Below are 24,724 nucleotides of genomic sequence, written 5' to 3'. Positions count from 1 at the left end.
TTGCATTGTATCCAGGGTCTGGTTTCTTGGCGGTTCAGTTTAACTTTTGTCTACATATTTCTATTTTTAGTTTGTGATTATTCCACATATTCTGTGTGTATGAAAAGAACATAGTTTTCAGTTGGCATTGACTACAGGATCAATTGACTGTGCGGGATCTGGCTTGTTTAGTTTTACAATGTATGTGTTGGTGTTCTAGTGCTCACTGCAGTGTTTAAGATGCTGCCTTTTCCTAGGTACACTCTTGTTGTGCGATATGTGGATTGTTACTAAAAATCATATTTTTCATATAGATGGGGAGGGTGTGTGTCAAAAAATGATGGGCCCCGGGTGCCACATACCCTAGGTACGCCACTGCTAGTTTGCATGGTTAAGGGTGGAGATGATTTTAGGTGCCATTAGACTTAGGTGTCTGCAATGTAGATCTGCGAAACCCTGGCCTACATTGCAGATGCCTATGTTTTGTGGTAGGTGCCTTTAGCTGTGATTTTTTAAATGGCCCCCGAGTGTAATTGGCCCCCGGTCTGTGCCGTTTTTGTGGGCAGCTGCTGTCCCTCAGGGCCCAGTTCTATATAAGATGCGTACAAAAGCGGTAGCAACTACCACCGTACTAAGTACAATTTTGTAAAAGTTACACACACCTTATAGAATCACTCTTAGGGCCAGTGCGTGCCATAACTTTTACACAAGCCAGCTAGAGCCAGGCCTAAATGCCTGTTCCTAAGTTATGTGCCAATCAGTTGATCAATTCTTAACTTAGGAACACCCATGATTTGCCCACGATCTGCCCATGACCATGCCTTTTCCAATTCACCCACTGGACATGGCGCATCACACTTTCTACAATGCGTTTACCACGTTGTGCGTGTAACTCCTAATTTATGCCAAATTAGTATCAATTAACAGGTATTAATTGGCCATTATTGGCACTGATAAAACCAATTAATCAATTAAGTTGTGCACGCACATTGGCTCGGAGCTAGATACAGAATTTGGGGATTAGTGCATGGGAAAAGGCTCAGAGTAAAACACATTAAAGCACGTCACAGCACCTCGCTGTTTGTGGGCACTAACATATGCATTACTTACTTTTGCATAATATTTTTAGCAGAGGGCATGTCACAGGTGAAAAATGGGCATGGAAGTGATAACCGACAAGCAAGTTAGGATTAGCATTCGGTAGCTGCTTAATACTGGATTAACTCAGGAGCACTTAACCCCCTCCTAAATAGGAAATGGGAAGTGTTCCTGTGTTCATTTTTTGCAGGTCTCGGGCTAATGGACAAATTAGAACAGAAAATTAAAAATTAAAAAAAGAAAAAGCCCCATTGTACTGCCACATTAAAAATGGGCTTTAGCATGTAGGACAGTCCCCCATTAAAACATGCTAAAACCATGTCTTAATGCGTTTTAGTGAAAGAGCCCCTCAGTTGTGATGTGGAATAATTTGCCAATACAAATAAGAAGGGAAGTTAATTATTTGAAGTTTTGTAAAATTCTCAAGACTCTTTATATGATAGTTTAATTCTTTATTATTATTAAGTATTTAGGACAGTGTATCTAAACCGTGTGCTGCGGCACGATAGTGTGCCTCCTGAGATTTGAAGTGTGCCGCGGCACACTGATGAGGAACAGCTGCGCTTGCCAGCTGACTTTCCTACACAGTACAGCACCAGCGCTGCCTGATTCTCCAAAGGCTTGCATGTTAACCCATTCTCTCTAGCATCCTCCAGCTTCCCCTCCCGGTCTCACCTCTAAAGCTAATTACAGCAGCCTACAGCGGATCACCTGTAGGTAAAATTATTTTTATTTTCAATATAGTGATTGCAATGTGTCAGTTTTGAGAATTTATATCTGCTGTGTATATTGTGTGTATATGATAAATTAATGGAAAAAATTGCATTAAAATTAGTAAAGGGGATGGGATCTGGAGCAGAGGGAGGTCTGTGGTTGGGGTACTCAGTTGATATTTGTTAGATTTAGGGTGTACTTACCTTGAAGTAGTTGAGAAAAACTGCTGTAGGCAATCAGCTGGCACCAGTGCCTCTCTTTCTCTTCGGCCCTCTTCCCTGCTGGCGTCTGAGGGCCCAGCTGGAGGGCTTCTGCACATGCACGGACGTTGACGTGATGATGTCAAAAAGATATAAATAGGATGGAGTCGGTCTAAAGGAAGGCTACTAAAATGATTGGTGGTCTTTGTCATCAAGGGATAAGGAGACAGACAAAGATCTCAATATGTATACTTGTCGGAAGAGGGGAGATATAATAGAGATGTTTAAATACCTACGTAACATAAATGCACATGAGGTGAGTCTCTTGCAATTGAAAGGAAACTCTGGAATGAGAAGGCATAGGATGAAGGTGAATGGGGATAGATTTCACAATCTCAGTTCTGGAATGTTGCAACTCTTTGGGTTTCTGCCAGGTATGTGGGACTTGGGTTGACCACAGTTGGAAACAGGATACTGGGCTTGATGAACTTTCGATCTGTACCAGCATGGGAATTCTTATCTTATTTAATCAATTTGTAGCGTCTGACCAAATTTTCCCTTTTTTTCTTCTGAACTCTAATACAAGGATTCTAACACCGGAACCTGGATAGGCCCGCTCCCCAAACACCACCCTTCACCTATGCCCCACCACTCCTTTTCTCATCCCAACATAAACACACAAAACTCTACTGATGGTGAAAATTAGCCACAGCCCTGTTTATTGCAAAATTACACATTAAATATATTAATATCACAACACAATATTCCCACGCTACCTTAAACAAAAGTTATGGCCCCCAACCCTGCTAGCAAGGAGCTGAGGGGTGGCATGTCCCCCATATTCCCCATTCTCCAGGGTCACCTGACCCACCAGGCACAGCTCCCAGCCGGTCCACCGCTCATCCCCTGATGAGCCCAGCAGCCAGTAGCTCGGGATACGGCATACCAAGTCACCACAACCCAGCCCTCTGATGCTCTCTCCCGTCCTCTCGGGCCTGCTCCGTCCCTGCAGGACACCCTGTCGGCCCGGACCACAGCCTGGTCCCCCTGCAACTTTAAGAGCGATTGCAGCATGGGCCGGAGCATGAGAATGCCATGGCAACAACAATCGCTCCCAATAGGCTCCACCCTCACCGATGCCTCCTCCTCGTCGAAGGAATCCCCCGCAGCAAAGGACAGCTCTGCTACATCTCCGCCAGGTGCTGCACTCGCCACCATTCGCCCACCAGCTAAACACTGCCAGAGCCGCCCTGAAAAGCCGCCTCGGGTGGGCCATGTAAGCCCTGAGTCCTCCAAAGTCCCGTCTTTTAAACCCACCCTCCTGACACTCTCTACAGCCATGGCCCGCCAATAGCAGGTCTTCCCTGTGGCGAGAAAGACCCACCAGCCTATCCCCTTACAGTCCAGGGGTGTCCAATGTCGGTCCTCGAGGGCCGCAATCCAGTCGGGTTTTCAGGATTTCCTCAATGAATATGCATTGAAAGCAGTGCATGTAAATAGATCTCATGCATATTCATTGGGGAAATCCAGAAAACCCGACTGGACTGTGGCCCTCGAGGACCGACATTGGACACCCCTGCCTTACACCAACCCTCTACCCGACTGAACCTGCACCTACACTGGGCTACCATGCGGGCCTTCCAGCTCCATATTAGGTTCACCCTTTGAGATAGGCTCTCGGGCTACCTATTTTTTTTAGCAGTGAAAGTAGCTCTATCTGAATCTCCTATTGTTACGCATTGATTTGTTCTGGCTGCATCTGCATGACAAAACACTTTTTGGTAGCTGCTACAATTTTGTAAATCTACTTTTACAAGTTTAACCAAATAGCACAGTCAGACTTCATCAGTCATTACAATTAGATTGCCTTTGTGCCTGGTCCTTCAGATTTATTAAATTTTGGTGTTTGGTTTTTGTACTCAGCATATGCACCTAAGCAGTGCTCAGAATTAATTATGATATTGCTTGTTCAATGCTTTTCGGACACATTAAGCATTTGTAAAACATTGTGGTAGAGTCTCTGTTCTGGCCCTTGAGTCGCGAATCTTACTATAATGGAATTCTGGCAGTGGTCACTGTGAACTCCATTTAGCCTCATCCACAAACACAATTAAGGGTTGGCTTGCTTTCATGGAGAAATGTTTCACTGTTAGAAAAAATGAGGTCACTTTTATGCAAGAAAGAAATTCTTATCCCTATCTTCCAAAAGAAATCATGATGGTCTTCAGAATGAAACATGGAAACTGCTATCTCCACGAGACAAAGGCCCGGATACTCTATAGCAGGGATCTCAAAGTCCCTCCTTGAGGGCCGCAATCCAGTCGGGTTTTCAGGATTTCCCCAATGAATATGCATGAGATCTATGTGCATGCACTGCTTTCAATGCATATTCATTGGGGAAATCCTGAAAACCCGACTGGATTGCGGCCCTCAAGGAGGGACTTTGAGACCCCTGCTCTATAGGGTGCCAATATTGGCGGCCACCTACTAAGCAGTCACCAATCGCGCGTCAATCACTTGACAGCACCCTAAAGAGAATCACGGCTCAGCAAAAGATAGGCACCGGAAATGTAGGCCAGTGTTTTTCAGGCCTATATTTCCAGCACCTAACTTTGTTGTGAATCACGCCTAATGCCACTTCCAGTGTTAGCCTTGCTCAAAGTGGTGTTCGGCCTAATGCACCTTACATAGGCGCAATTGTGGCATGTATTATTTAGGCACCAGTAGGCACATTAACAGTGCCATTTTAAATGGAATTTGTTAATTAACTGGGTAAGTCACTCAACCCTGCATTGCCCCAGGTACAAATTAAGTACCTGTATGTATGAAAACCATTTTGAATGTGTAATCACAAAAAGGCAGTATACAAATCCCATTCCCGACCCCTTCACCGCCCCCCTTCCCTGGATTATAATTTCAGCTTTTCATTTCTTTCCCACTTGTTTTTGGTTAATGTTTCCTCGCCTGTCTTTCTCTAAGTCTTCAGTACTGGTCTGCATTCCATCCCACTTCATACAAAGATTGAACACTTATGGGTTCCTATCTTATTTTCTGCTTTTTCCTCATGCCTGACTGCATTATTTATTTATTCATTTTTCTATACTGTTCTCCCTGGAGAGCTCAGAACAGTTTATATGAATTTATTCAAGCACCCAAGCATTTTTCCCTGTTTTCCCCGGCAGGCTCACAATCTATCTAATGTACCTATTCCACCCAGCCCCGCCCAAGTCACACCACATTCTGCTCCACCCCCCCCCCCCCCCAACCTCTTCTCGTGCAGGGAGCTGTATCAGGAGGACATCTGCGCATGTGCAAATATGATGCGATGACATCACACCCATGCATAGGCAGATGCCCTTCCGACGCGGTCCTAAGCTGAAAACTGTTCAAAACCCGTCCCAGACAAAGTGCCGGGTTTTGAAAAGCCGGCTGAACGCCCAGACAGTCCTCTAGAAAGAGGACAGATCCGGTAAATCCGGATGTCTGGTGTAAAATCTGGACTTTGGGGTGTAAATTCAGAATCAGTTCGTCCAATAAAATAGGTATCACCTTATTTCCTTTATGTTTTTGTTTTATTTCTATATTTTACCATTTCACCTTCATCATTTTGAAACAGCACCTTAGCTGACAACCTGCCCAGTTTAACAGACCTATTAACATTTTTCTCAGTGCTTTACAACATGTTTCACCCTAGTATTTCATTTAAATAAAATGACATTTGAAACTTAAAAAGAAAACATGTCACTTGAAATGCATCTCTGTCATTTCCTACAGTCAGTGAAACCTTGATGTATAATGAAGGCAGGTGTGAACCACTGAGAATGAGCCAGAAACCCAACTGCATCTCTTCCTCCTATCACAGCTGACTCTTTCGTGGATTTTCACCTCCATGCTGCCTCAGAAAGTCTTTTAAAAACTCTCTAGCTTATAAAGTGTACTAAGGTTTGTTTTGTTGGGTTTTTTTAAATCCAAGGTAAAAAATGTAGAAAACCAATAGTTTACCTTTCCCATGATATTCGATTTCTTACACTGCATTGTACAGAATTGTAAAAAAAAAAAAAAAAATTGCAAAAAACAGAAACCAAAAGCAATTGCTAGACCTTCAAATGCTCTCCTCCTACCAGAAAATAGTAATGCATTAAAACATGTCTTTCAAAAGATCTTGTCACAGATTTAGCAAGTACACAGACTGGAAGACAAATGGACATTGGACAAACAGGAGAAAGGTTAAAACCTAAGTGGAAAACAATCAAGTCATAGTGCCAGAAAAGATGAAAGGGGAAAAGAGGGAGTAAAAGGACTGGAGGCTTTCTCATAAGGACATGAAGGCAGAAGCCACTTCGTCTCTCAACAGACAAGCTGAAGATCATAGGAGAAAAGTGAAAGACTAAAAAGGTTAGGGCTCTTCAGCTTGGAAAAGAGACAGCTGAGGGGAGATGCGATTGAAGTCTATAAAATCCTGAGTGGAGTAGAACGGGTACAAGTGGATCGATTTTTCATTCTGTCAAAAATTACAAAGACTAGAAGTTACAGGGGAAATATTTTTAAAACCAATAGGAGGAAATATTTTTTCACTCAAGAGAATAGTTAAGCTCTGGAACGCATAGCCAGAGGTTGTGATAAAAGCGGATAGCGTAGCTAGTTTTAAGAAAGGTTTGGACAAATTCCTGGAGGAAAAGTCCATAGTCTGAGACATGGGGGAAGCCTCTGTTTGCCCTGGATTGGTAGCATGGGATGTTACTACTCTTTGGGTTTTGGCCAGGTACTAGTGACCCGGATTGGCCACTGTGAGAATGGGCTACTGGGCTTGATGGACCATTGGTCTGACCCAATAAGGCTATTCTTATGTATTCATTAGGGTACATTTGGTTAGTTGGATGCCATAAATTTCTGTATGCAAAATGGATTTAACTCATAAGGGGGGGGAATTCATCAAAGGGCGCTAACTGATTTAGCGGATGCTAACCAATTTAGGCCCTCTTTTAGACAGCATGCGGTAATCCACTGGGAATTAATGGGCTTTGGTGCCATTACCATGTGGCTTTGTAAAAGGGGTGGCTTAGTGCATACTAATGATTAGCATGCACTAAAGGCCTTGTTCTATGGTGCCTATGTTAGGTGCCGCTTGAGGATGCCTAGCAGTGCCAAACTGAAATCAATATGGAACTCAAATTTTTTTAATTGGTTAATTGGCATGGTAATTGACCATGCCATTAAAAAAAAAAAAAAGTTTATAAAAATTAAAAAACCCATTAAAGTTATATGCGGATATCTGCGCAAAGTCACCTAACGATGCTTACCTGGAAAGTAAGGGAAAGGGATTGGGACTTGAATACTGCCTTTTAGTAGTTAAAACTGTTTGCATACAGGTACTTCAAACGTTCTCCCTATCTGTCTTGGTTGGCTCATAATCTATCTAATGTACTTGGGGCAGTGGAGGAGTAAATGACTTAATCAAGGTCACAAGGAGCAATGTGAGATTTGAACTCACAACTTCAGCGTGCTGAGGCTGTAGCTCTAACCACTCCACCATGATTAGAGGTAGAGATTAGTCATGGTAAATTTAGGCATCATTAGGCAAAAAAAAAAAAAAAAGGAGTCCAACAATTTTTTGCCTGTGCATATCCCTACAGAACAGCCTCAGAAGTCAAAAGCAATAGCTCGCCATTGAGATTGTGTGCGTTAGGAGGTGAGCTGAGTAGGATCTGCATACAAATTTTGGAGATGCACATCTCTAGCAAAAATAAAGGTATTTTGAAAACCTTAAAAACAAGACCTCAACATATATAAAAAAAAACTTCATTGAAAGAAGTACATGTAGTACCTTCTGTGAAAGGTAATTGCTGTTTTAAAAAATCCCAAAACAAACATTGCATTCAGAACTCAGTGCATTAAGTTTTGTGATGACCGAGCTGTTCAGTTTCACATAATAATTTAAAAAAAAACAGTTCTGCCTCAACATTAACGGCTTTTTAAGCCATTCAGACTTTTGAAGTCACTTGGACTGATTCAGTCAGTTTACAGGATCATATGTTCAGTGACCACAATATGAATGGGTTACATCCTGCATCTTCCAGTAAATATGACTTTACTCCCATACAACTGTAGTCCGTTAGCAGGAAGAATCTAACAGTCTCTGGCGAACTTTTTTATCTTCTTGGCTTGTTTTTGTGTCATCACCAGAAGCCAGATCTGCCAAAAATATAGAAAGGAAGATAAATCGTAGCAAACAACACTGTAGAAATTTACTCCATTGCATAAGTAGCAGAAGGACCAATAAGCAGAAAAAAAAGGTTCTAACTAATCATTTACTACGAAAGCTACTAAGGAAGTATATGAACTTTTGAAATACACTGCCCTCTTACTAATCATCTTAACTCTGTACATCCCGAAGTAAGGCTGTACATTTGATTGAAATGACATGGGAGATGTTAATATCTCCTATGGAATTTCATGTAGTTTCTCACAAAAAAATAACAGGAACCCTTTTCGCACTAGGATGAGCTATTGACAATATTGTTCCTGAAATGAAACATTTTAAAAACCAAATTAAAGGGTCTGTCTCATAGAACACGAAGTTTGCTTTTTGAACTTTTGACACTGGAGTGGGGGGGGGGAGGGTGTCTTTGGTGAGGGGTGTGGCTCCTTTAGGTCTTCGTGAAAGATTAACACGGAAGACCTTTCTGGTTCTGCTGTTGTCTTATTGCTTGCTGTTGTGATGTTGTTGTATTCACAAAATATTAATAAAAATTATTAAAAAAACAAAACCAAATTAAACACAATCCCACAGAAGCACTGGCATAATAAGGGAGGAGGACAGGGGCTGGACAGCCTTGGAGGGGACACCAGCACCTCTCTTCTTCCCTGCACCCCCCTATACCTCTTCAAACCTCCGTCTACCATGAGCAGCTGGCCTCATCCTTCTCTCTGACAACACTTCCTGTTCGTGGGGACCAGTGGCGTACCTAGGGTATGTGGCACCCGGGGCCCATCATTTTTTGACACCCCCCCCCCCATGTAAAAAAATATTTTTTGTAATGACCATGAAACGGAATAAATGGTCAGAATAGAAACAGGCAGTGAAAATTTTCTTATATTCCAAACATAACATAACATAAATTATGTCTGAATTGTCATGATATCAGAAGTACATATGGAGTAGTTGCAGGTGATGCTTGGGACAGTTCTGATTGTGTTAGTTCGGTTTTATGTGTTTTTTGAATAGAAGGGTTTTTATTTCTTTTTGAAGGTTTTGCAGTATGTGGTCGATGTCAATTGGTTGTAGGATTGGGGGTCGAGTGTTGCAGCTCGAATGGCTAGGAGGTTGTCGAACAGTTTTTTTCTTTTGACGTTTTTGGTTGGAGGGTGTGTGAATGGTGCGTGAGTTCTCCTATGTCTGTTTGAAGTGGATTGAATTATTTAGCTGAAGAAATTAGTTACCCCCTCATCCCACACACATTAATTCTCTTCCATTTTTGTTCCCATTATAAAAAACACTGATAAGTTCCCAGAAAAAAAATACATTAAAATAAGAAGTGAAAACAAAGGCCCCTACAGATGAGAACATAACATAAGAATAGCCTAACTGGGTCAGACCAATGGTTCATCATGCCCAGTAGCCCATTCTCATGGTAGCCAATCCAGGATACTAATACCTGGTCAAAACCCAAAGAGTAGCAACATTCCATGCTACCGATCCATGGCAAGCAGACACTTCCCCCATGTCTCAATAACAGATTATGGACTTTTCCTCCAGGAATTTGTCCAAATCTTTCTTAAAACCAGCTACACTATCTGCTTTTACCATAACTTCTGGCCACTTCATTTTTAAGTTTAGATCTTTCCTTTCAAACAGAGACCTTGCTAGATGTCAAATACAGCACAAGGTAACTTCACATGGACTTAGCTGTGCAGGAAATGTGAATCTCCTCATACACCCACCATATAGTGCAAAAATGTGCAAAGGTCTGTTTTTTTCTTTCGATCACTACATAGCCTAATGCCACACAAGCAGCGCTGTTACAAACATATTCTGTAGGTCAATGCTAAGAATAACAAAGTTTCCTTCCTTGGACCAGAAGGAGATACTGATAAACCACTGGAAGAGATCCCAACACAACACCCAAAGACCCACTCAGTGTGTGAACCAATTGAGTGGAGTGGACTAACTGGGGGGTGGAAATGGGCCCGGAGTTTGCTCAGCAGAATTTCCCAGACCACCTCTTCCTCTCAACACATTGACACGCTGCCACCACCACCACTAGAAACACCTCACTGGGTAGGCCAGCTATGCTATAAACTTTATAAAACACATTATTATATTTTCTTATAAAGCACATATTTTAACTGAACTCTCTGACATCCTCAGCCTTTCCATTCACAAAAATAGAAGGAAGAAAAGTTCCCATTTCTTGCTGTTTCATGTCCCCGGCCTATACAATATTTTTTTTCTGCAGACCCTTCAAAAGTCTGACCAAATCCTCATTTCACTTGCATTATAAAGTACTGAGGATGCCATCTCTCCCCAATCCCAGGTCCTAAAGTCTAAGACAGTAGCGCAAACTAATGCTGCCAGATTCAGGGAAAAAAAATTTTGATTCGATTCAGCCTATTGAATTGGTTTTTCAATTCGATTTTCTTGCCCAGTTGGGTGATTTTTTTCAAAACTCCTGGTGGGTTTTATAGCTTTTTCACCCCCTTTGGCTTCTCCTAACCACACTGGCGCTGTGGTGTAAATAAAATAAAGAAACAAAAAGGACTTTTCCTCTCTCTGTTAAATCCTAGCTCACGTTTGCAGTCCAACACCAGCTCTGGCAGGATACACATTTCAAATCTGACATATTATAATCACAAAACAGAAAATAAAGTTAATTTTTCTACCTTTTGTTGTCTGGTTATATTTCAAATCTTGTTGGTCTAAGGCTCTGGTTTTCTTCTGATAACTTGCTTGCCAGGGTCTCCTTCTTTCTTCTTTCTGCGTGCTAACCATCCATCTGCCAACTCTGTCCTCCCTTTCCATTTCCCTTCCCTCCCCAGGAAGTCTGGTATCTTTCCTTTTTTTCATCTCCCTCCACAGATCCACCTTTTCTTAACTACCCTTTCATCCGGCATCTCTCCCTCCTTCCCTACCACCCCAGAGTCCACCATCTCTCCCTTTCTTTTCCCAATTACCCTCCTATCCAGTATCTCTATCCCTCCTCCACACCATCCCTTGTGTCCAATTTCTCTCCCTTTCAGTTCCTTCCCTCCTTAAATCCCATGGTCCATCATTTCTCTCCCTCTCCTCTATTTTCAGACCCATTATTTCTTCATCCCCCCCCCCAAAGTTTGGCATATGCACGTCTCTTTGAACACCCCCTTCCCTCCGTGTACTTCCCTCCGTGTCCCCCCCTTGAAGGCCTGTCCCTCCCCCTTGTAGGCCTGTCCCCCCACCTTGAAGACCTGCCTGCCTGTCCCCCCCCCTTGAAGGCCTGTCCCCCCCTTGAAGGTCTGCACCCCCCCAAAGGCCTGCACCCCCCTGAAGGCCTGTCCCCCCCTTGAAGGCCTGTCCCACCCCCTTGTAGGCCTGTCCCCCCCTTGAAGGCCTGCCTGCCTGTCCCCCCCTTGAAGGCCTGCACCCCCCCTGAAGTCCTGCACCCCCCTGAAGGCCTGCACCCCCCCTGAAGGCCTGTCCCACCCCCTTGTAGGCCTGTCCCCCCCTTGTAGGCCTGTCCCCCCCTTGAAGGCCTGCCTGCCTGTCCCCCCCTTGAAGGCCTGCACCCCAGCTGAAGTCCTGCACCTCCCTGAAGGCCTGCACCCCCCCTGAAGGCCTGTCCCACCCCCTTGTAGGCCTGCCCACCCCCTTGTAGACCTGTCCCCCCTTGTAGACCTGTCCCCCCTTGAAGGCCTGCCTGCTCCCCCTTGAAGGCCTGTCCCTCCCCCTTGAAGGTCTGCACACCCCCCCCCCGAAGGCCTGTCCCCCCCCCTTGAAGGCCTGCCTGCCTGTCACCCCCTCGAATGCCTGCCTGCCTGCCCACCCGCCCCACCCTGAAGGACCGCTCGCCCCCCTGGCCTCCCCGCACCACCTATGAAGCAGCACTACCTATGCTCCCGGCCTTGCCGTTCAATCCCCACCACCCCCGAAGGACCGCTCGCCCCACTGACCTTCCTGCACCACCTATGAAGCAGCCGCAGCAGGATCGCGACGTCAGCTATCTCTGCGCTGCTTAGGCGCTGCTTCCTGCGCCGCGTTCCCGCCCCTCCTCTGACGTCAGAGGAGGGGCGGGACCGCGGCGCTGGAAGCAGAGCCCAAGCAGCGCAGGGATAGCTGACCTCGCGATCCTGCTGCAGCTGCTTCATAGGTGGTGCAGGAAGGTCAGTGGGGCGAGCGGTCCTTCGGGGGTGTGGGGGGACTGAACGGCAAGGCCGGGAGCACCCCTTCAGGGCTGGCACCCGGGGCGGACCGCCCCTCCCGCCCCCCCCTTGGTACGCCACTGGTGGGGACCAGGAAGTGACATCAGAGGGAAGGATGAGGCCAGTAAAAGTTTGAAGAAGTATGGGGGTAGGGGTGGGGCATGGTGAAAGGTACATGGGGCGGGGGAGGCACACAACCTGGTAACGCTGGAGTCACACAACCGGGCAATGCTGTTGACTGTAACAGTAGACACTGGTTATTCGAGCAGAAGTGTTTTTTCATGACACAATGAACAAAAGAATTATGTGAATTTGTATATCTTATCAATTATGATCTAACTACAAGACTCCTGAGGCAGGCCCCTTTGGGCCGAAACACAATCACAGAGTCAATTGCAATAAAAGGGACTGATCACCAATTGGTCACCTTTGTTGTTTTTTCTCACTATTCACTGGTGTGAAGGTATGTTTCTCCTGTTCGTCTCTCAAGGGGTTCGTCTCCCTTTCTGGTTATGGTTTCATGAGAATTCCTTTTATTGCTGAAGATCTTTTGATGATTTCTTATTCTTTTGAAAATGTCAATCATTTCTGCCTTCGTTTATTACGGCTATTTTTTAACTAGAGTCTAGGAAGATACATTGAAACCATTTAAGAGCCGCCAGCTCAGCGCAGTCTCTTCATCAGGGAACTGTTCAGTGTGGCCCGGGTAATATGGTAATACCCCCCTATCAGCATTCATCTGAGGAGCATGTGGTAGTGGGGGGCGATGCTCCTTCAACCCCCCCCCAAGCCAGCAAGCCTATTGGCATGTAGTGGTAGTGGTGGTGGGAAGGGGCGATGTGTCCCCTACGCCCCTCTATCAGCACTCCACCTCAATCCAGCAACATCCCTGATACAGCACACCCTCGCCCCCGATCCAGCACTCCACCTCACCTCGATCCATAATGAAGGGTGGTGCTTAATAGTGCTGCAATGAAAAGGCAGAGCTGAACAGTCCCACGATGAAAGGGTGGCACTGAGAAGGCAGCTCTTAAATGGTGGCAATGAAAGGGCCACACTGAACTGGTGGCTTTTACAGGGGCGCTCTGAATGGTCCCATTCCCTTATAACCATTATGTATAGACATCAATTTTTGTAGACATCTATTTATTGAAGACATCTGAATTCTGAAGACATTGCACTTTGGATCTATAATTGGGTCTCCTGAGGAATCAGTGTGCTAGAAGACAAATCAAAAATTATTTTTTAAGTTTTGGCCAAAACCGAAACTGCATCCAAATCGTCTGGTTTCAGCCAAAACAAACAAAAAAATCATCAAAAGTTTGGTTGTGCGAATGTGAACCACTGAGGCCTACTGGATATTGTCACAGACTGCAGTCGGAAGCCCTCCACTAAACCCACAGGAGATTATTCCCAGAAGCAGCAAGCACAGTCTGACAACTGGGAGAGCCATTTTAGTATAATTCTAAATAAGTCTGGCATGGTTAGGTTCCCAAGTCAATTGATATGTAGTTAAATATCATACGAGACAGGACCTTTGTGAGAACGTGTGAAAAAAAAAATAAACCATGGACTATCAGCTTTGGGAAGTCACTGCTTGCCTTGGGATTGGTAGCATAGAATGCTGATACTATTTGGGTTGCCACCAGGTACTTTTGACCTAGATTGGAAACAGGATACTGGGCTAGACCCAGTATGGCTATTTTTAAACTCTTTTTATGCCTACCCATGCTGTACACAAATAAGAGAAAGTAGCTCTTAGATTTCCTGTTTTCTGTTTAGTTAAAGGTCAAATGTAATATAGATTCTTACTAAAATAAAGGAGTCCAGACACTGGTCTACACTGTGGGCATTATTTATACCAAAAAATAATAATTATCACAGTATTCCCATATATCTGATAAAGTGTAAATCACTTATATCTTAAAAAGTGTCTGTGTAGGAAGAGGCCTCAGTAACGGAGCCCACGCACAGTCGTATTCACAGACTGAGGTATTCGGCGTGGTTGTACTGCTCCTTGACTCCAATCATCGGCCTTCTTCCTATGTTTATATGTGTATTCTATCTATAATTACTCAATAATAAATATAATAAAAATAAGTCTTCTTATTAGTGTCATATGAATCAATGTCTTTTTAAAATCTTTTTTAATGCTAATATCATTTAATCTTTTATAGTGTATCTACACTCTTTCATCTCATTACATTCAATAGAGACTGAACTGACAAAAATTTCAAACAAATCTAGTTTTGCTGTTATTAAACACTTTGGTAATGAAAAAAGTACTTAGCTTTAACAGTGCTTGTGTATCAGAGAGATACCAACGTGGCCAGCGTTTCGTGGAACTCAACTTATGTCCACTGCTTCAGGGCCATTTTTATACGTACCAAGCCACTGCAAAAAGAGTAGAGAGTTGCGCGGGGACAGAAATCCCACCCGTCCCCGCCAAAGTCCCACCCGTCCCCACCCGTCCCCGTGAGGAATCCCACCCGTCCCCACCCGTCCCCGTGAGGAATCCCTCCGTCCCCACCCGTCCCCGCGAGGAATCCCCTCCGTCCCCACCCGTCCCCGCGAGGAATCCCCTCCGTCCCCGCCCGTCCATATAAACTTCAGAAATAGTTATTTCATTTAATTATGCTACTGAATTAAAGGCTCTGGTAGAAACCATTTACAAATAAGCAAAAAGACTTTATTAATTTGAAAATATTAATTGGGAAGAATACATACTTTGCAAATGGGTTTCTACCAGAGCCTCTAATGTTTATAAATTTTTATCAACACAACTAATATACTACTTTATCCTGAAGCAAAATAAAAAAAAAGAAATATAATTCTTTTCCTACCTTTGTTGCCTGGTTTCTGCTTTCCTCATGTTCTCATTCAATTCCTTCCATCCACTGTCTCTCTTCCTTCTGTATCTTCCATTTGCTCTGTTACTGTGCCTCTCCCTTTCTTCCCCCTTCCAAATTGGTCTGGCACCCATCTTCTTCTCTCCGCTCCCCCCATAGTCTGGCATCTGTCTTCTTCCCTGCCAGCGTCTTCTCCCTACTCTCTCTTCCCCATTTCCTTTCAGCGTCCTTCTCCCCCCATCTTCCCCATGTCCTGTCAGTGTCCTTCTCCCCCCTCTGCTTCCCCATGTCCTTTCAGCGTCCTTCTCCCTCTCTGTCTTCCCCATGGCCTTTCAGCGTCCTTCTCCACCCCCCCCCCGTCTTCCCCATGTCCTTTCAGCGTCCTTCTCCACCCCTTTGTCTTCCCCATGTGCTTTCAGCATCCTTCTCCCCCCTCTGTCTTCCACAAGTGCTTTCAGAGTCCTTTCCCCCCCCCGCCCTTCCCATGGCCTTTCAGCGTCCTTCTCCACCCCTTTATCTTCCCCATGTCCTTTCAGCGTCCTTCTCCACCCCTTTGTCTTCCCCATGTGCTTTCAGCATCCTTCTCCCCCCTCTGTCTTCCACAAGTGCTTTCAGAGTCCTTCCCCCCCCCACCCTTCCCATGGCCTTTCAGCGTCCTTCTCCACCCCTTTGTATTCCCCCATGTGCTTTCAGCGTCCTTCTCCCTCCTCTGTCTTCAAGTGCTTTCAGCGTCCTTCTCCCCCCCTCCTTCTCTACCGCCCCGGGTGCAGCACAGCCGGCCAGGTCCCCTTACTTTTGTGGCACTTCCCCGATCGACTGACAACAGCCCCGGTCCGACAAACCTCCCTGCCCTTAACTGCGAATCTAAATTACCTTATTACAGCTGCTGTAAGAAGATAATTTAGATTCGCGGCTACAGGGCAGGGAGGATTGTCGGACCGGGGCTGTTGTCGGTCGGTCGGGGAAGTGCCACAAAAGTAAGGGGACCTGGCCGGCTGTGCTGAAACCGGGGCGGGGTGTGGCGGGGCGGACCGCCCCGTCCCTTGGTAGCCACTCGAACCGCGAGGCTACTCTCCTCCTTACCTGCACTGCCTGCAGCACAGAGCTAAACGGAAGTCTTCCCGACTCAGTCGCGCGGCTCTTCTCTCTACCTTCTCTGCTTGCAGCACAGAGCCAAACGGAAGTCTTCCCGACGTCAGCGCTGACGTCGGAGGGAGGGAGGGCTTTAAGCTTTAAGCCCTCCCTCCCCTCCGACGTCAGCGCTGACGTCGGGAAGACTTCCGTTCGGCTCTGTGCTGCAAGCAGAGAAGGTAGAGAGAAGAGCCGCGCGACTGAGTACATCCAGCCCCGCAGGAACCCCGCGACCCTCGGAGGCGTCCCCACGGGATCCCCGCGACCCTAGGGGGCGTCCCCACGGGATCCCCACGACCCTAGGGGCGTCCCCACGGGATCCCCGTGACCCAAAGGGGGAACCCGCGGGTCCCGCGGGATTCCCGTCGTCCCCGTTCCCGTGCAGCTCTCTAAAAAAGAGTCCAAAATTAATACAAGATAGTCTATTTAGAAGTCTCATATTATGGCAAGTTCTTACTTACTTTTGTGTAACAAACTAACAGCAGTCTCCGTGGAGCTGAAAATGGCGACAGCCTCTATTTCACAGGCTAGGTAACGTGATGACGTCAGACCGACTGACAGCTTGTGTTGGGACGTAACTAATTACCGTATTCGTAACTTAAAGACACACAAACTGAAGTTATAAATCAGAAAAGTTAATAGAAATGTTGCCATTCTATATGTTTATTCAACCCGTTAGGATATAGGGTATTTAAACGATTGATCCAGCGTTGTTCATGCTGGGCTAAAGATCTACGAAAATCTCCCCCTCTCATGTTTGGTCTAAGTACTTCTATGATGTTAGCCCGTAATGTTGAAAAATCATGATTTTTAGCTATACAATGCCTAGCTAATGGGGTACCCAAATTGTGGTTCTTAATAGTGCTCTTATGTTCAGTGAGACGAACACTAAATCTACGGGATGTTTGTCCAATATAGATTAGATTGCACGGACATTTCAGAGCATATATAACACCTTGTGTTTTGCAATTTGAAGTGTGTTTAAGGATATATTCTTTTTTGTCTTTTGGATTCTGAAATCTGTTGGTACATTCCATTATCCCGCACATCGAACATTCCCCACACTTATCATGACCCCGATGTTCCACAGTCTCTAATTTTTGATTCTGGGGGAGCTGTGAGGGGCATAATATTTCTTTCAAATTTCTAGTGCGACGATAAGCAATCCTCAGAGAGTAATCTTTAAACGTACTAGCTATTTTTAACATCTCCCAGTGTTTCCTGAGCGAGCGTGCAATTTGAAAACTGTTCTTAGAGTATGTCAGCACACACGTCATCTGCTTCTCACTTGTTGTAATGTCTGTCATTTGTTTAGGTCTCAGTAAAAGTTCACGGTGGTTATAATAAGCTCTTTTATAAGCTTTAATGATAACATTCATAGGATAACCACGTTGTAAGAACTTTTTCTTCAACCGATTTGCCTGATACTTAAATTCAATATCAGATGTACAGATTCTTCTAATTCTCAGGAACTGCGAAAAAGGTAGACTTGTTTTAAGGGACCTGGGATGTGCACTAGAGAAATGCAAAGTTGCATTACAGTCCGTGGGCTTCGTATACACTTTAGTGCTGAATGCACCATCTATAATTTTAATATGCACATCCAAAAATGATATTTCTGTATCACTCCAGACGTGAGTGCATTTCACTTTTGGGTGACAGGTATTGATATAATCCAGGAAAATGTTCAATTCGCTAGGACCTCCGTTCCAAATCATGAAGATATCGTCTATGTAACAGATCCACAACTTCATTTTATCATGAAAACGAGAAGAGTATATCCATTTCTGTTCAAAATTATCCATAAAAAGGTTGGCTACCGATGGAGCCATCGTGATGCCCATCGCAATGCCAGAACTTTGCTGGAATAACTGGTCTTCGAACATAAAAAAACTAGTTTGAAGAACTATTTTGGCTAATTGATAAAGAAATTCAGTGGGAACTTAGGGTTATTTCTCATATCCAATGTGTTCCCAATGATTTCTAGTGCTTCCTCTTGGGGGATGATGGTGTACAGAGAACAAACATCGATGGTCACTATTATAGAATGTTCATCAGGTTTAATCTGATCAATTGTTCTCATAAATTCAGTTGTGTTTTGGATGTACGAAGCAGTTTTTTTCACTGCCTTCTGAAGAAATTTGTCAATATAAATTTAGGAAGCTTCTAAAAGAGCACCTCTATTTGAAACTAACTCAGTCCTAGATTTCCCCACTACATTAAATTGGGAAAACTCCACTATGAGTAATGCGACCTTATGGGATGACTTAATGATTTCATCTAAACGATACATCCGTGCTGAACTACACGGTGCGACCCTTACTGAATATTGTAAGAAGGAACTTATCCCGAGGGTACTGCGGGTCTATAAAGAACCTCGCATGTTCAATGATGATTTAGAATTTGGTCAAAAATGGATTTCGATCCTAAACAAATGTTCTCTTGACCTGATGGTCTTAATTATAGAACGCACCAGACAAGCTATGACCATCATTAAAACCGAAATAGAAGATAAATTAAAAGTTTTGAAGCAGAATGTAAATGAAAATGATTTCAAACAGCGTCAGGATGAATTGAAGAGTAAAGTAGATGAATTTAGAATAGAGATTCAAAAAGATAAATACAAAAAATTCAAAAGGGACGAAAATGATAACTTACAGAATAAAGTTTACCCATGGATGAAAACTCAGGACTCAGCTGATTCTACAAAAGGCAAGAAAGTTTCATTCGATCAGACATCTGACTCATCAAATTTTGGATCAAGCTCTGAGGAGGATTTTTTAGCCCCAAAACCACAATACTCCCGCAGAGGACGGCGACGAAGAGGCAACAATCGCGGACAAAGAGGTTATCAAAATCAGGGCCAATACTTGAACCAGGGCCAATTTTCAAATCAAGGCCAATATCCGAATTTAAGATCTCAAACTCGACTACAACGAGGACAGAGGTTCCCGTGAAGAGACGAACTCCAAAATGTGGAACGGACCAAACTGAGAAAATTTCATCGATGGAGTCTTTGATTGTAAATCTCTCCAAGCATTCGCTTACAATTGATGAATGCACTTGACTGTCTAAAGGATTATCGTTTGTCCCCCTGACCTCAGTGGATGCATTTCAGAATAATATAGATATTGAAAAATTTTATCTTTGAGAATTAAGGCTTTTTTCTCTCAGAGTGAAGGTGGCATACAAGAGAAGCCAGAATCTTTAGTGATTCCCAAATCGACCTGGATCCCCCCGGGCCCGGTAGATCCAGTAATAGAAACTTTTCACAAACTTATGAAAGCTGATATTTCACAAATTAATGCTAAAGGTCAGCACATACGTGCTCACAATATCAGTAGGAATGAGAATATGGCCATTAAAATGCTTATAGCTGATGAAGAGCTTATCATCAGAAGAGCTGATAAAGGTGGAAAAATAGTCCTGCTGAACAGAGAGGACTATTTGAGAGAAGCTCATAAACAGCTCTTCAGTGAAGACTATATAGCTTTATCTTCAGATCCTACGGAAGAAATACAACTTAAAATTAATAAACTCACCAAAAAAGCTCTAGAGAAAGGTTTTTTAACCAAAAAAGAATTCCGTTTTCTCAATGTTCTGCATCCAAAAATTCCTATTTTCTATCTGCTTCCAAAAATTCATAAATCTTTGAGCACTCCTCCGGGCAGGCTGATAGTTTCAAATAGAGGTGCTCTTTTAGAAGCTTCCTCAATTTATATTGACAAATTTCTTCAGGAAGCAGTGAAAAAAACTGCTTCGTACATCCAAGACACAACTGAATTTTTGAGAACAATTGATCAGATTAAACCTGATGAACATTCTATAATAGTGACCATCGATGTTTGTTCTCTGTACACCATCATCCCCCAAGAGGAAGCACTAGAAATCATTGGGAACACATTGGATATGAGAAATAACCCTAAGGTTCCCACTGAATTTCTTTATCAATTAGCCAAAATAGTTCTTCAAACTAGTTTTTTTATGTTCGAAGACCAGTTATTCCAGCAAAGTTCTGGCATTGCGATGGGCATCACGATGGCTCCATCGGTAGCCAACCTTTTTATGGACAATTTCGAACAGAAATGGATATACTCTTCTCGTTTTCATGATAAAATGAAGTTGTGGATCCGTTACATAGACGATATCTTCATGATTTGGAACGGAGGTCCTAGCGAATTGAACATTTTCCTGGATTATATCAATACCTGTCACCCAAAAGTGAAATGCACTCACGTCTGGAGTGATACAGAAATATCATTTTTGGATGTGCATATTAAAATTATAGATGGTGCATTCAGCACTAAAGTGTATACGAAGCCCACGGACTGTAATGCAACTTTGCATTTCTCTAGTGCACATCCCAGGTCCCTTAAAACAAGTCTACCTTTTTCGCAGTTCCTGAGAATTAGAAGAATCTGTACATCTGATATTGAATTTAAGTATCAGGCAAATCGGTTGAAGGAAAAGTTCTTACAACGTGGTTATCCTATGAATGTTATCATTAAAGCTTATAAAAGAGCTTATTATAACCATCGTGAACTTTTACTGAGACCTAAACAAATGACAGACATTACAACAAGTGAGAAGCAGATGACGTGTGTGCTGACATACTCTAAGAACAGTTTTCAAATTGCACGCTCGCTCAGGAAACACTGGGAGATGTTAAAAATAGCTGGTACGTTTAAAGATTACTCTCTGAGGATTGCTTATTGTCGCACTAGAAATTTGAAAGAAATATTATGCCCCTCACAGCTCCCCCAGAATCAAAAATTAGAGACTGTGGAACATCGGGGTCATGATAAGTGTGGGGAATGTTCGATGTGCGGGATAATGGAATGTACCAACAGATTTCAGAATCCAAAAGACAAAAAAGAATATATCCTTAAACACACTTCAAATTGCAAAACACAAGGTGTTATATATGCTCTGAAATGTCCGTGCAATCTAATCTATATTGGACAAACATCCCGTAGATTTAGTGTTCGTCTCACTGAACATAAGAGCACTATTAAGAACCACAATTTGGGTACCCCATTAGTTAGGCATTGTATAGCTAAAAATCATGATTTTTCAACATTACGGGCTATCATTATAGAAGTACTTAGACCAAACATGAGAGGGGGAGATTTTCGTAGATCTTTAGCCCAGCATGAACAACGCTGGATCAATCGTTTAAATACCCTATATCCTAACGGGTTGAATAAACATATAGAATGGCAACATTTCTATTAACTTTTCTGATTTATAACTTCAGTTTGTGTGTCTTTAAGTTACGAATACGTAATTAGTTACGAATACGTAATTAGTTACGTCCCAACACAAGCTGTCAGTCGGTCTGATGTCATCACGTTACCTAGCCTGTGAAATAGAGGCTGTCGCCATTTTCAGCTCCACGGAGCTGTTAGTTTGTTACACAAAAGTAAGAACTTGCCATAATATGAGACTTCTAAGTAGACTATCTTGTATTAATTTTGGACTCTTTTTGCAGTGGCTTGGTACGTGTAAAAATGGCCCTGAAGCAGTGGACATAAGTTGAGTTCCACGAAATGCTGGCCACGTTGGTATCTCTCTGATACACAAGCACTGTTAAAGCTAAGTACTTTTTTCATTACCAAAGTGTTTAATAACAGCAAAACTAGATTTGTTTGAAATTTTTGTCAGTTAAGAACATAAGAACATAAGAAGTTGCCTCCGCTGAGGCAGACCATAGGTCTCCCGCGGCGGCCCATCAGGCCCATTGCCTTAGCAATGGTCTATACCTATCTATACCCCTCAATCCCTTTTTCTTCTAGGAATCTATCCAAACCTTCTTTGAAACCATTTAATGTTTTCTTGTCTACAACAGCCTCTGGAAGCGCGTTCCATGTATCCACCACCCTCTGAGTGAAAAAGAACTTCCTAGCGTTTGTTCTAAACCTGTCCCCTTTCAATTTCTCTGAGTGCCCCCTTGTGCTCGTGGTGCCCCTTAATTTGAAAAATCTGTCCCTGTCTACTTTTTCTATGCCCTTCAGGATCTTGAAGGTTTCTATCATGTCTCCTCTAAGTCTTCGCTTCTCCAGGGAGAAAAGTCCCAACTGCTTCAATCTGTCGGTATATGGGAGATTTTCCATTCCCTTTATCAGTTTAGTTGCTCTTCTTTGTACTCCCTCAAGTACCGCCATGTCTTTCTTGAGGTACGGTGACCAGTACTGGACACAGTACTCCAGATGCGGCCGTACCATTGCACGATACAATGGCATGATGACTTCCTTCGTCCTGGTTGTAATACCCTTCTTAATGATACCCAACATTCTGTTTGCTTTCCTAGAGGCTGTGGCGCATTGCGCCGATGCCTTCAGTGATGCGTCTACCATCACTCCCAGGTCTCTCTCCAGGTTACTGACCCCTAGTGGTGTTCCCCCCATTTTGTATGTGAACATCGGGTTCTTTTTCCCCACGTGCATGACCTTGCATTTCCCCACGTTGAAGCTCATCTGCCATTTTTCGGCCCACTTTTCCAGCTGCGTTAGATCCTTTTGGAGATCTTCGCAGTCTTCCCTGGTTTGAGCCCTGCTGTATAGTTTGGTGTCATCTGCAAATTTAATGACTTCACACTTGGTTCCCGCCTCTAGGTCGTTTATGTAGATATTGAACAGGAGCGGTCCCAGCACCGACCCCTGCGGAACTCCGCTCGTGACCCCTTTCCAGTCTGAGTAGTGGCCCTTCACGCCAACCCTCTGCTTCCTGTTTGCCAGCCAGTTTTTGATCCATCGATGGACCTCCCCTTGTACCCCATGGTTCCATATCTTTTTAAGCAGTCTCTCGTGTGGCACCTTGTCGAAGGCTTTTTGGAAGTCAAGGTAAATGATGTCTATAGATTCCCCTTTATCCACCTGGCTGTTCACTCCCTCAAAGAAATACAATAAGTTTGTGAGGCATGACCTACCCTTACAGAAGCCATGTTGACTCGGTTTTAGTTGCCCATTTTTTTCGATATGCTCACAGATGCTGTCTTTAATCAGTGCCTCCATCATCTTTCCCGGGACTGAGGTCAGGCTCACCGGCCTGTAGTTTCCCGGGTCCCCCCTTGCGCCCTTCTTGAAGATGGGCGTGACATTTGCTATTTTCCAATCCTCCGGGATCTCTCCTGTTTTTAAGGATAGGTTGCATATCTGTCGAAGTGGCTCCGCTATTTCGTCTTTTAGTTCCTTGAGTACCCTTGGGTGAATGCCGTCCGGACCTGGCGATTTGTCGCTCTTTAGTCTGTCAATCTGCTTGAGTACATCCTCTTGGCTCACCTCTAAATCTACCAGCTTATCGTCTTGGTCTCCTATTACGATCTCCTCGGGTTCCGGAATGTTGGTTATATTCTCCATCGTGAAGACTGACGTGAAGAACTCGTTTAACCTGTCAGCTATCTCTTTCTCTTCTTTTACTACTCCCTTTCTGTCTCCATCGTCCAATGGTCCCACTTCTTCTCTCGCCGGTTGCTTCCCCTTGACGTAACTGAAGAACGACTTGAAGTTTGTTGCTTCCTCTGCCAGTCTCTCTTCGTATTCTTTTTTTGCTTTTCTAACCACTCGGTGACACTCCTTTTGGTGTTCTTTAGGCACTTTTTGGTTCTCCTCTGTTTGGTCTTTTTTCCATTTTCTGAATGATGCTTTCTTGTCGCTTATAGCCTTCTTCACAGCATTTGTTATCCACACTGGGTTTTTTGTTCTATTTTTTTTGCACCATTTTCTGAACTTGGGGATGCATATGTTTTGCGCTTCGTGCAGAGTCTCCTTGAGTAAGGTCCAGGCTTTTTCTACGGATTCCGTCTTCCCAATGTTGCCTTTGAGTTTCTTTCCCACTATTTTCCTCATGGCATCATAATTTCCTTTTTTGAAGTTGAGTGCCGTCGTTGTGGTTCTTTTCCCCTTTGATGATCCAATTTCAAGCCTGCACTGGATCATGTTGTGATCGCTGTTACCTAGCGGGGGTAATACCGCCACCTCCTTTGCTGGCCCCCCTAGTCCGTTGAAAATTAGGTCAAGAGTGGCATCGCCCCGTGTTGGTTCCGTGACCAGTTGCTCCATGAAACAGTCCCTCGTGACCTCTATGAATTTGGTCTCTCTTGCGCAGTTTGAGTGTCCAATACTCCAGTCTATCCCAGGATGGTTGAAGTCCCCCATCACCACCACATTTCCGCTTCTGCATACCTGCCTCAGTTCAGCCTCCAGCTCCTGGTCGATTTCTTCCGGTTGTCCAGGTGGGCGGTAGTACAGACCCAATTTAATGTCTGCTCCTGCTCCTCCCTGTAGCTTAACCCATAGTGATTCCAAGCCATCCGCCCGTACTGTTGTTTCCATCCTGGTTGATGGTATGGAGTCTTTTATG

The 24,724-nt window shown here is 44.0% G+C and overlaps 1 protein-coding gene across 1 annotated transcript in view; it reads right to left on the bottom strand.

Moving 5' to 3' along the window:
• Positions 1 to 6,726: 6,726 nt before the first annotated feature.
• The window catches only part of PANX1 (pannexin 1), a 77,609-nt gene continuing 59,611 nt past the window's right edge, over positions 6,727 to 24,724 (bottom strand). The window contains exon 5 of the mRNA XM_033950086.1: positions 6,727 to 8,183. Coding sequence (XP_033805977.1) covers positions 8,104 to 8,183 — 80 coding nt within the window. The 3' untranslated portion in view covers positions 6,727 to 8,103. The remainder of the gene's footprint in view (positions 8,184 to 24,724) is intronic.

This window comes from Geotrypetes seraphini, chromosome 6 (assembly GCF_902459505.1).
Source record: "Geotrypetes seraphini chromosome 6, aGeoSer1.1, whole genome shotgun sequence".
NCBI classification, from domain to species: Eukaryota; Metazoa; Chordata; class Amphibia; order Gymnophiona; family Dermophiidae; genus Geotrypetes; species Geotrypetes seraphini.
Note: the sequence above shows the minus strand (reverse complement) of the source record. Positions and strands in the feature narration are given on the sequence as shown.